At 48.5% G+C, this 12,061-nt stretch overlaps 1 protein-coding gene across 3 annotated transcripts in view; it reads left to right on the forward strand.

The window, feature by feature from the left end:
* The first annotated feature begins 2,326 nt into the window (after nt 1-2,326).
* Nucleotides 2,327-12,061, forward strand: part of PITPNC1 (phosphatidylinositol transfer protein cytoplasmic 1) — a 225,825-nt gene continuing 216,090 nt past the window's right edge. The window contains exons 1-2 of one of the 3 annotated variants that reach the window (XM_036033468.1): nt 2,329-3,151; nt 3,343-3,682. In XM_036033468.1, the coding sequence (XP_035889361.1) occupies nt 3,635-3,682 (48 nt within the window). In that variant the 5' untranslated portion in view covers nt 2,329-3,151; nt 3,343-3,634. Of the gene's footprint in view, nt 3,683-12,061 lie in introns of all 3 variants that reach the window. The other 2 variants (XM_028522101.2, XM_028522100.2) reach the window with 2 other exon arrangements.

Genomic DNA, 12,061 nt, shown 5'->3' on the forward strand with positions numbered 1-12,061 from the left:
AAAAAATTGAGTTTATTGGGAGGGAGACAGGATTTTCGATGGGCCTTGGTGGATTCACAGACCTTAGATACAGTGAGTGGGAAAGAGGAAGCAGGAAGACCCATGTGTTTTACAGTAGAAGTACCAGGGGTGTTTTAGGAATAAAACATAATTTGAATAGTCACAAAGACTCGGTACGCTGTTCTTTCAGACCCTACTTACAGAGGTGGGTAGGACCTTCTTACAGTTCTTTCACACATACTGAAGAGGTTTCAAATGGGGGATGGGAGTTCATCATCAGAATTCTGGTGAAGACAATGGGTTGTAAAAGCTCCTAGGATGATTCACTTTGATGTGTACCTCCTCCATCTCGAGTTTTGAGAACCTCTGCTTTCATAGGTTGTCACTCATCTGAGGATGAATGCTGTCACAGGCATGCATAGGCTAGTATTCTTTTCCTTTTGGTCATATCTTCCACATTGGGAACTTTACTCTTTGTTCCTCTTTTTTGTCCTTTGTGTCCACCCCCATTTTTCAATATGTGATGGTCAGTAGCTGTAGGTGATATGTTGTTAATGGATCATCAGGCCACCCACAGTGATAATAGCAACATCTTCAAGGCTCTTTGGTGACAGATACTGCGGGGACTCCACTGGTTGAAAAGCAAGATAAAATCCTTGCCGGACTTGCTAAGGTGACTTAAAACATTTGTTAAAATGTGTCTGACCAGTAGATGGCGCGTTCCTCCCTTTGTGAGAATGTTATGAATGGATAAGCTCTCCCTTTGCCCTCTCCACCCCCAAGCGCTGTTGTAGTGAAAACAAATCCACCCCTATCCTCTTTTCGTTCGCGATTTCAAGCCCTTCCCGTAAATCTCCTATAGAACTATAATAATATAATAACCTGCCTCTGGTATCCTTCCGTCCTACACCATCCAAGATGCTGCCGTCAGAATCACTTTCCAGAAATACAGATTGTCAGTGCCCTGCTGAAAACTGAAAAATGGTGTCTGGGGGAGCATGGGCGTGGGGAGGATTCTCCGTGAGGGCAATCACAGGAGAGAAAAGTCTAGGCACAGCGGAGGCCTCTCTGACCAACGGATTTGTCTCAGGGGATGAGTGACTGGCTATTGTGGGAAAGGTAAATTCAGAGCCTTGATCCTCCTGCCAAGGAATTTGAACTTGCTCAATAGGCCATGGAGAATCACTAAGAGGTTTTGAAGGCTGCAGGATTACAGCTGTGTTGGAACGAGATTAATGTGACCAGGCATGTGGATGGACTGACTGAAAAGGAGTTCAGTGGAGAAGTCAGCTTACCAGAGGGGTAAGAGGAGAGGTGTAGTCAGGCTGATTCGCAGTTTGGAAAAATCAGTAGTTCCTCAACCATAATATTCATCAGTAATATACAGAGTAACAGAATCCATGCCAGGCAATGTCTGGGAGGTCAGAAATATACCCTCAGAGTCTGATGTCCTGCATGCACGTGTCCACGGGGCTAACCACTACGAGCCCTGGCTGCGTCTGGGAAGAGTATTAGGTGCCGAAAACGAAGCCACTACACGTGTTTTCAAGTCAGCAGTAGAAAAAACAAAAACAGCTTGAGCTTTTTTCCATATCACAGGCTTTCAATGTGTTATTATTCAACACTACAGTGTCAGATTTAGATTTTCCACCTCGAGGAATTTGGTTTAGCTTTAATTAGTTGCTAGGAATATTTCTGAGCCAAGTCTGGGAAACATTTATCTAGAAAAGTGTTTTCACTAAAATGTAAGCTGGATATAGGGTGTCGTTTTTCTATCAAGCTTTGTATCATGTTCACACAGTTATAAATTTTCTCCAGCCATCTGGATGATTTTTGTCACCACCCACCATAGTTATACTGGATAATTATTTATTAATCATAATTCAAAATACTATACAATTGAGGCCATCTGAGCTCTATGAGTAGCTGCAGGACTTTAGAGTATGAATATTTTTCAGAGAAAAGGTGTTCTGCATAGAGGCAACTGATGCATTTTTCATCCAACAACTTTTCAGAAAAACAAGCTTAAAAATACCAAATAACCCCTGCCCCGACTTTAGCAGTTATATGAAGCTTCCTGAGTAACCAAAGAATGTGCCTCTTGTGGTTAAAATGAGGGATCTGTTTAATAAGGGAGAAATACCAGCACTCCAGGCATTTCCACTGACATTTCATTGTGACTTTTTGAACTTAGGAGAGCTGACGCGAAAACCTGTCTTCGCTGCTCTGCGAAGCCTGCAGTCAGACTGCAGGGCAGGGCCTGGAGCGGTGAGAGGCCGCGCCCCTTACCCTCTTTTCTCTGCTTGGTGTGTGTTCACGCCTCCCTTTCTGCCCACTGCTGCACTGACCATTTCCCAGGACTCCTGTTCTGAAGCCAGTTAGGAAAGTAGGCAAAGGTTTGTTTTCAAATCCCACGGCCTCTCCAGCGCTGCACTTGGCTAGTGAACCAAAGTGAAAACGCTTGTGATGGGTATTTGTAAAGACCTTTGCCAAAGGTCAAGGAGCACTTCTGTTCCTTGGAACCAGAAGTTTCCCAGAGTGGCTGGACGGAGCCCTGTGGCACTCGGGGCACGTTGGAGAACCGATTCAAAGTGCGCTGGAGTCTAGGGAAGCCCGGGTCTCCAATCCTCCCCAGATACGGTCAGGCTGTTTGGCAGCAGCCCGGGAGAGACATGCTGTTTTGTTTAAATCCTCCACATTCTTTGCCATTTCCCTATTGGCCGGATGGGGCTCCCCGCCGCGGCCGCTGCTGATGTCAGCCCTGCCGGCGCTGGCTCCTCCCGCACCCACCTCCCCGGCCCGAGGCACACTGCAGCTCGGCGCGGACTCTCCGGCCCCCGCGAGGTGGCTGCAAACTCGCGGGCACGCACGGCGCTTGGGGAGCCGAGGGATTCGGGGGAGGGGACGCGCGCGGAAGGCGCCAGCTAGCTCTCGCACGCCCCTCGCAGTGCGAGTGGAGGCTGGAGGAACCCGGGCCTCAGCCCAGCAGAGCCGGTGGCGGTGGCGGCTTCCCTTTTCTACCCCCTCGAGCTCCGGAGCGTCTTAGGGACCGGCCCTAAAAAGAGCAGGAAATCTTGTTTACCGCCCGGGGAGAGGAGCCCTCTAAGCCTTTGTCTGGAAAGTCAGCATCTCCGGCTGCAATGTGTTCCTGGTGAATTAGCTCTGGGCGGACCGGCCGGAGAAGGGGGGTCGTCAGGTTCGTGTTCGGTTTCAGAGGCAGATCGAGCGGGTGACTTTTGTGCATTCGTTTTAATTTTTGGAAATCTCTCTTTTCCTCCCTCGCCCGCCACCGGGCATGTCCTGATCTGACGGCCGCTCCTACCGCCCGCGGCTGCGGATCAGAGAGGTTTCCAGCGGGGCTCCCTCCCTCCCTGACTTTGCAACACCGCGTTCCAGGAGGACCGACCTCGGCGAGCAAGGAGGCGGGGGAGCCGCGAACACCCGGACCCAAGCCTTGACATGGTCTCGGCCCGGGAGGAGGAAGCCAGAAGCTGAGCGCAACCGTCAGAGCTTATTCTCCCGCCGGCTCCGAGAGTGGGGCTCCGGGCTCCCTGCCCTGCGCCTGGGCGGCAGCTTTGTTGTTCTGGGGGGCGTCCCCCGCTTTTCGCCCCGAGGGTCCGCGGCCGGCAGGACCATGTTGCTGAAGGAGTACCGGATCTGCATGCCGCTCACCGTGGAGGAGGTAAGCGCCGCCCCGGGCCCGGCCTCGCCCGCTCCCGGCCCCCCGCCCAGGGGCGCCGCGTACCCCGCTGCCGCCTCCCCGTCGGCGAGTCCACTACGGGCCGCCGGGAAACCTGGCAGGAGGGGAGGGAGGAAGGGAATTGTTGTTTCCACTTGTCACCCCAGCGGGGGAGGGCGGCGTTGGGTGGGGCGGTGAACTCCAGGTGGGCCCTTTGGGGGCACGTAGAATTCTCATTACTGGGGGTCAGAGTCGGTGTATTCCTCTAATTAAGCAAATGAATAAAGCAAACCAAACAACCCTAGGCACCCGCTGGTAGCTGGGGGGTGGGGGTCGTCGTCCCGTTCTGGCAAGGGCCCAGGCTCCCCTCCCGCCCTTCTCTGTAAGGTCCTCGTACGGGGAGATGCCATTTGCCCTCGGGATCTAGAGGGCCCGAGCCCTGCAGGGGGATAACTTGGAGCCATGGGAGGGTCCGCCTGGGCCCGGACCTCTTGCGTTGGCCACCAGCCTGGGTGCTGCTCCCGCCACGCCCTCGCACCCAGGCTCCCGGACCCGGCTTCGACCTTTTAGCAAACCGCCTGACTCGGAAACTTTCTGCGTCTCTTGTTTCCTCTGCCGCGGGGAGCGTGGTCTGCAGGCGAGCGGCGCGCTGCGGGGGCTGCGGCGCGGCCACTGGAGGGCGCTCCAGCACGCGGGTGCGGGTCAGGCCCTGGGGTCCGGCCGCAGCGGCAGCGCGGGCGGGTGGCGGGGGTCGTTCTCCACGCGCGCTGCTCAGGTCCGTTCCCTCCAAGCAGCAAGCTGCATCACTCAGGAAATGATGACTCAATGAGGATTATTCAGGCCTCGGCTTCCTTTAATACCCCTCTCTCCCCGACCTCCTTGGTGATTTCACCATTGCTTAGCGTCTGTCGAGGGACCGCGAGGGAGCGGGAAGCCAATCAAGGCGATTCGAAACTCACTAGTGTGGTTTGGTATGGTAACACAAACGAAATCGGGAACCCCAACTGTATTTACATTTAAATACCGTGCCCGTAATGTCTTAGGTGTTATTGAGCTACATTACTTTGTGCGGCGGGTGCTTTGGGAGAGAAAAAAGATAATTAACCAAGAACACGTCTGTGCACCCAATGGGCTGTCTTCATTAGTCGCTGGAGCCAGTGTTGAGGCAAGACCCACCTACCTACACTGACAGGCAAGATCGGAGTAGCTCTGAGTTTACAAAATGCATCCCAGGGACTCCGGCTGCCAGAAAACTGTCAGCCAGGCCCCACCCGAATGACCAACCGAAAGTTGCAGTTTGTTGGCATCTGAGGAGATAGCACTGGAACAAGATCGTGAAGGGTGGAGGCCTTGTGGGTAGGCAGAATTTTGGTGGGGGAGCATCGCGACTGTGTAAATAGAGTGGTGCAGCACCACACAGCCCTCTGGAGAGTGAGGGGGGCAAAGGAATGAGACTGGTTAACTGGAGTATTTCTAGAAAAGGTTGAGATTGTCCCACTCGGGCGGCTGAGCTGGAGTACTTCAGCTTGCTGGTGCATTTGTTTCTACCCTGTCTCCTCCTAATGACTTTATTTATTGACAGGAATTTGGAATCTAGGGGCCATGTTAGTACTGCATGAAATACCCCAAAGTGCAGGTGATAGTCAAGGAAATAACCAGTTCTAGAATCTTCTGTACTACCTGCAAAATCTCTTTATTCTGGTTGGTTCTCTTCTCTGGCTGTCTTGAAAATGCAGGCAAAACTCCGTTCCCTACTTTTCTTTTTCCCATTACTTAAGTACCCACCACTTCCTGGTGAGGTAGTAACATTGAGTGGTTAGGTGGAGGCCCTTCCTTTGTTAATTGGCAAATTAAATCAGACTCCACCTGTAACATAATGTATAATTATAACCTAATTAATGTATAATTCATTTGGACTAAAGCATGATTCAGTTTCTGTAAGGTCATACTCTGAAGTAGTTTTCTACTTTGTCGGAGAAGCAGGGGTGCAGTTTAGGTTGCTAGAGCTTCCCAGCTGGAAGGATTCAGGTGAAACCCATCAGGTGATGGATTTGGCTAGGCCCACCCGGCTCGCCAGAGGTTAGGCCCCTAGAGTCTGACTGGTAGTAAACCCCACAATCACCTCAATCCCCCTTTGCACTGTGCCCTACTGACCTGAGCATTGAAAATTGGGAAGCAACGTAACAGTGTCTTCACAGAAGACAATTTCCACCGATTTGGGTAGTCTTTTGGAACTCTTAACTAGTTTCAACTCTTGATTTGCTTTAGGCTGCATTCATAGATCTATGGAACTTCTGGAACTTATTTCTGTTTAACTGCCATAGTTAATCAGTAGCAGTGTCCATATTTGTAAAAATGAGGCAAATGCCTTGTCTTGGAGAGTCATTGAGAGAACAGACACCACGTGCAGGTTCTTTATCCCTGGCCTTTTCCCATTTAACTCCTCGTGGAGGGAGTGTAAGGGGCCTGGTGTGTTGTTATCTGCATTTTGCAGGCAACTAAACTGAGGTGCAGAATGATTAAGTAGTGTGCACCCGGCCACACAACTAGTTAATAGCCAAGCCAGAACCAGGGCCATGGTACACACCACTATTTGTTTTTTCTTACTCTGTTCTTTGCCTGTCGTTAGTATTTACTCCAGCAAAAGCCAAACATACTTCTTGAAAACAGATAAAGTCAGCACTACTAACTAAAGGTAAAATCAACTGCTCTTTAATTATTATAGAGAGTACTGTTTCTGCTATTCCTCTAGCCTTATTTTCACTCATAAAATGTCTCCTAGTCCTAGGAAGGAAGAACAGCTCTGTGAGATAAAGAAAAGAAAGCTGAACTATAATCTAGACAGAGTGTTGGTGTTTTGTTCTGTTTTAGACATTAATTTCAGAAAAAAAAGAATGATAAGTCAAATCCCATGGGTTAAAAATTTCATTAGAACAGTCTCCTCATTTATGTTCTTACAAATAAAAACCATTGGAAAGTTCTGCTCAGTAATGGGTCCTGGGGGCTGAGAGTTGGTCATACAGAGATAGAGAGTTGTCATTGTTTTCATTTGAAATATTTGGTGATGTTGATTCTGGAGTTTTAGACTCAGAAGGGCTCTTAGAGGTGATCTACAGTTGAGCTATTTCACTTTGCAGAGAAGAATAGAGTTGTACAAGGTTCAGTTAGTTGCCCATCTTCTAGCTAAGGGCAGGGTGTAGGCCAGAACCTAGGTCTTCTGATACCTGGTACAAAGCTGTTTTACCACTTTCCCTGCCTCTGGGCTTCCTTGTTTGAAGGGAATATTATCCCTGAGCATGATACACAAAACAGGCATACTAGGCAGTCTTTAGTTGAAGGTGGGTTGGAGACTTTGACCTTGTATACTTAGGGGATATTTAGGGTAGTCAGCTGACCAGAAGGGTGGCCAGGGGTGCTCTGTTTGAAGCTGCTTCTGTTTAACAAGCCTACTGGTTTTCCTTATACTGTGTACTTATTTGGGGTGGCTTTTGGATGTGTGGCTTCAAGGAGATTATGGTGGAGTTCAAGACCCCTCCCTCCCCAGGAAACTCCTTGGATGCGGTCACTGGCCCCAGCATCCCAATCCAAAAAGTCATTTTTGTTTTAAAGATTTTATTTATTTTTAGAGAGGGAAGGGAGGGAGAGGGAGAGAGAGAGAGAGAGAGAGAGAGAGAGAGAGAGAGAGAGAGAGAGAGAAAGTTCAATGTGCGGTTGCTGGGCGTTATGGCCTGCAACCCAGGCATGTACCCTGGCTGGGAATCGAACCTGGGACACTTTGATTCCCAGCCCGCGCTCGATCCACTGAGCTATGCCAGCCAGGGCTCAAAAAGTCATTTTTTAAAAGATTTTGTTTTTATTTATTTTTAGAGAGAGGGGAAGGGAAGGGAAAAGAGAGGGAGAGAAACATCATTGGGCTGACTCTCACATGCCCCCAACTGGGGACCTAGCTGGCAACCCAGGCATGTGCCTTGACTGAGAATCGAAGTGGCTACCTTTCAGTTTGCAGGATGACACCCAACCTACTGAGCCACACCAGTCAGGGCCCAAAGGTCATCTTCGTGACTCCGAGGCATGGTCTGAAGATCACCCTGACTGGTACTTAGCAGCAGGATAAGCATTTTCCTAGAGCTAAGCACATCCTAATGTAATCTAAGGCAAGAACCCTTTCGTGCACACTGCTTGCTTTGGTGTTCAACACTTCTGGCTGCATTAACATTAATGCATGCACTTTTGGGAATCTATTTTTGGACTTTAGGAATATTTTATTTATTTTTAAAGAGATGGGGGCAGAGAGGGAGAAGCCAGCCTGCAGCCCAGGTGTGTGCCCTGACTGGGAATCAAACCAGCAACTTTTTGGTTCATAGGCCAGTGCTCAGTCCACTGAACCATACCACCCAGGACAAAAACAAAACAAAACAAAAACCCACACAACTTCCTTTACTATGGAATATTGTTTTGTTCTTTGCCCTGGCAGAGAGCCAGTGCACTTTATCCTGGCTCCCCGGGTCCCCACACACGTCTTACACACATTTCTGAGAACAGATTTGGAACCAGGGTGGTGCCATCTCTGGAGCCGCCATAATGCCCAGCAGTGCTCCTTATTCTCTTTTTAAATGATTTTTGTGGGCTGCATCTTTTTTAAGAGATTTTAAGTTTGATATTGGCACTGACAGTTCGTCTTTTGTACCAAGTGATACCCCTGAGTATAAAGGTTCCTTGAGTTAATCTTATAGACTTTCCCCAAGAATCCTTATAATCATAATTTTGAAAATGTTTTTATAGGAATGAGCACTACTGCCCTGACTGGCGTGGTTCAGCGGGTTGGACATCACCCCACAAAGCGAAGGGTCGCTGGTTTGATCTTGGTCAGGGCACATGCCTGGGCTGCGCATTCAGTCCCATGGTGGGCTGTGTATGAGAGGCAACTGATGGGTGTTTCTCTCTTACATCCATGTCTGTATCCCTCTCTTTCCCTCACTTACCCTCTCTCCAAGAATAAAAAAAAAAAATCTTACCAAAATCAATAAGCACTATTAATAAAAAAAAATAAGAAAGAAAGAAAGAAAAGAGCCCTGGCTGGCATAGCTCAGTGGATTGAACGCGGGCTGTGAACCAGGCATCACAGGTTCGATTCCCAGTCAGGGCACATGCCTAGGTTGCAGGCCATGGCCCCCAGCAACCACACATTGATGTTTTTCTCTCTCTCCCTTCCCTTTCTAAAAACAAATAAATAAAATCTTTTAAAAAAAAAATAAAAGAAGCATAAACAAAGAAAAACAAAAACCTGGAAAACAACAAAAAAAGACAAACCCAAAACAACAAAAGGATGAGTACTGTTGTGACCCCCCGCCCACCCTGCCCTGTTAGCCTAGCAGGGAAGAATCAATGCCAGGGTCCTGGGTTTGACTTCCGGCCCCTCCTGGCAGCTTCTCTTGCTGGTTCCACAGCCAGGGAGCAATGTTCCTCAGCTGCCCAGCTGTCTTGCAGAGCTCCCTCCTGGGTTGTGAGGGGTACCTGGGGAGAGGGGCGGGTTAATGGATAAGTGCAAACCTTTCACTGCTAATGGATCGGACAACAAGGAGCAGATGCCCTCCTCCTGGCTGGCCAGTGAAATTGACTTTGTGTGCACAGGGCACTGCATTTTCCTTGTAATTTTGGTGCGAATGCCCTTCACATGAAACACATTCTGGGCCTTGAAAAAAATGCACACTGTTATTAACAAAACCCTAGTTAAGAGAGAGTGGTAATTAACTTTTGCTTTTCATTTAAAAGGCATTGAGTGAGTCCCTAAAGCTCTTAAAAATCAACTTAGAAACCCGGTCTGATTAAGTGAGTATTACTGATATTCAGAGAAAAGTGAGCCACCTTCATTTCAGAAAGGCTCTCATTTCAGGTGAATGGAGAATACTATTTTTTTGTAAGCAATTTTTAAAAAATATTTTTCCAACATTCAACCCTGTCAGGTCTCCCTGAAGCCCCAGAGTATGAATTAAGGAAGTGTGTGTAGTGTGTGTGTGCTTCACACAGTTGTTGTTTTAAAAACAAAAATGTGTGCACGGTGACAGGCAGGACATGTGGTTTTCAGGGGCCGTGGTTCCTGGAAGAACCAGCCGAGGGTCATTGCCTCCGCCGCCTGAGTGGGGCACAGGTGCCTCTCGCCAACTGGCCCGTGTGGGCTTCTGCCTGCTGTCTGTTGCCTGCAGGTCTGTGTGGTCGAGGGGCTCTGAAAACCTTTTTTTGAAAACCAGCAAACACTTGTGCCTCTGTTCAGAGAAGACGACAGATACAGAAATCAACTGATTTGTAGCAAGAAGTCAGGAAGGTTTTACGTCTCTTGAGCAAATTTAGCCCCCTGGGAGAGGAAAAAGAGAATTTCAGATTGCAGGCCGCCAACTGTCCCACCTCCCTGTCTCCTGCTTGAAGTCAGGAATTTGGTGGTATTCCCCAGTGGAGATTTTTTTTGTAGGCCACATGGCAGATAAATTCCAAGTGTGTTATAAGTATTAAAACCCAAAAACAAAACATATCTGGAAAATGTAAAGTTGTTTGAAAAAATTATCTTGGAAGCTTGAGTTTCCAGACCATGTAGCCTCCAACATAGAAATTTATGAACAGTTCGTGCAAACACACGGAATCTCAGGGGTGTGCACCTGCAGGGTGCATGGCACCCAGAGGACACTGCACACTGTGACGGCCCTGCCCCTTAGCCCTGTCAGGCTCCCTGGCCCCTGCGTCTGTAGAGTATGTGGAAAACTTCTGGGTGTATAAGCGGAAATGTCACCTCCTCCAAGACATCTTTCCTTACTGCTCCTTCTAAAATAGTTTCCCCCTGTTATGTACCTCTGCACTTCTTTCTTTCCTTCAAAACATTTATCATGAGCTGTACTTATTCATTTGTTTACTTGTCATCCTAGAGCTTGTGGCGCACAGGCCCTTGGAGAAGTTTCATTGCCATTATAGAACAGATTATGGTGATGGTTAGACAACTCTGCAAATATATTCAAAACCATTGAGGCAAGTGGCTCAGTTGGTTAGAGCATCATCCCAATACACAAGGTTTGGGGTTTGATCCCCTGTCAGGGCACATACAAGAAGCAACCAATCGATGCATAAATAAGTGGAACAACAAACCAGTCTCTCTCTTTCTCTCTCTCTCTCCCCCCCTTTCTCCCTTTCTCTCATTCCAAAATCAATAAATTTAAAAAGTTTAAAAAACCATTGAGTTGGTATATAAAATGCATCTCAATAAAGCTGTCCCCCCCCCCCAAATTGAGGTGCCTACAGGTTTTTTCCAGTGGATTTTTTCCTGCAGGGTTGACGATCTGTGTTCAGAGAGAGCGAGCCATTGACAGAAAGTGCCAAATTTGAATTATGGCCGCACCGAAAAGTTACCGTCCCTCTCCTCAAGGAGGCGGCTCTGGTTGTCCTGAATCTGGCTTTCCAAATGAGGCTGTTCTCTTCTGCAGCAGTGTGGGAAAAAAGTCTGCCAGATTTGGATCAGAATGACCACAATTTAGGTCAGAACTTCATACTTAAGGGAAAAAAAGTAATCACAACTTAACTAGTCACCCTAAGGCCATGTGCAGGGCTTCAGGGAGCTGGGGGTCCTTCATTGACTCATTGCACAACCCTTGGGAGCCCCCAGCACTGTCCTCAAGGGGACAGAAGATGATGGCCATCATTTCTGGCTTTGGCTCCATCTCTCTGTGTTCTGTGCTCATTGAATGGGAAGTAATGTGTTGGCAGAATGAATCTTGGAATACGCATTCTGGGGCAGGAAATGGTTTAATGGGAGAGCCGAGTCCTCTGCCTTAAGACCTCCCATCACGGGTTTCTTTTCTTTTTATTACAATTTTTACTTTAGAGAGAGGGGAAGGGAGAGAGAAAGAGAGGGAGAGAAACATCAATGTGAGAGAGAAACATTGACTGTTTGCCTCTCATATGTGCCCTGACGGGGGTGGAAGGGGCACCAAACCCACGACATAGGCGTGTACCCTGACATGGAATTGAACCGATGACCTTTTGTTTTATGGGACCATGCCCAACCTAATGAGCCACACCGGCTGGGGCTGTCATGGGCTTTTAATAAAGGAGGCTAACTAGCTATTCAAACTGTGTCTCAATAGACTCAGTCTGGGATGGCAAAAAGGACACCGCGTCAGCCTGGGCAAGTCTCCCAGGGTGACGGATCACTAGAAGGGAACCCCTCTGCACAGGACACAGTGCTTTGGCTGCTGGCTTTACCCGTGACAGAGGAAGGAGTGTAGGGTCACCCACCACTTCCTGGCTAACTGCCTGTGCAACATTATACAGTGCTGTTTGTTGATTTAGAAACTCAAAAGCCAGAAATCACCAAGAGTTTGACATCAAGTATTAAAGTGA

The sequence above is a fragment of the Phyllostomus discolor genome, chromosome 8 (assembly GCF_004126475.2).
Source record: "Phyllostomus discolor isolate MPI-MPIP mPhyDis1 chromosome 8, mPhyDis1.pri.v3, whole genome shotgun sequence".
In the NCBI taxonomy this organism is placed as follows: domain Eukaryota; kingdom Metazoa; phylum Chordata; class Mammalia; order Chiroptera; family Phyllostomidae; genus Phyllostomus; species Phyllostomus discolor.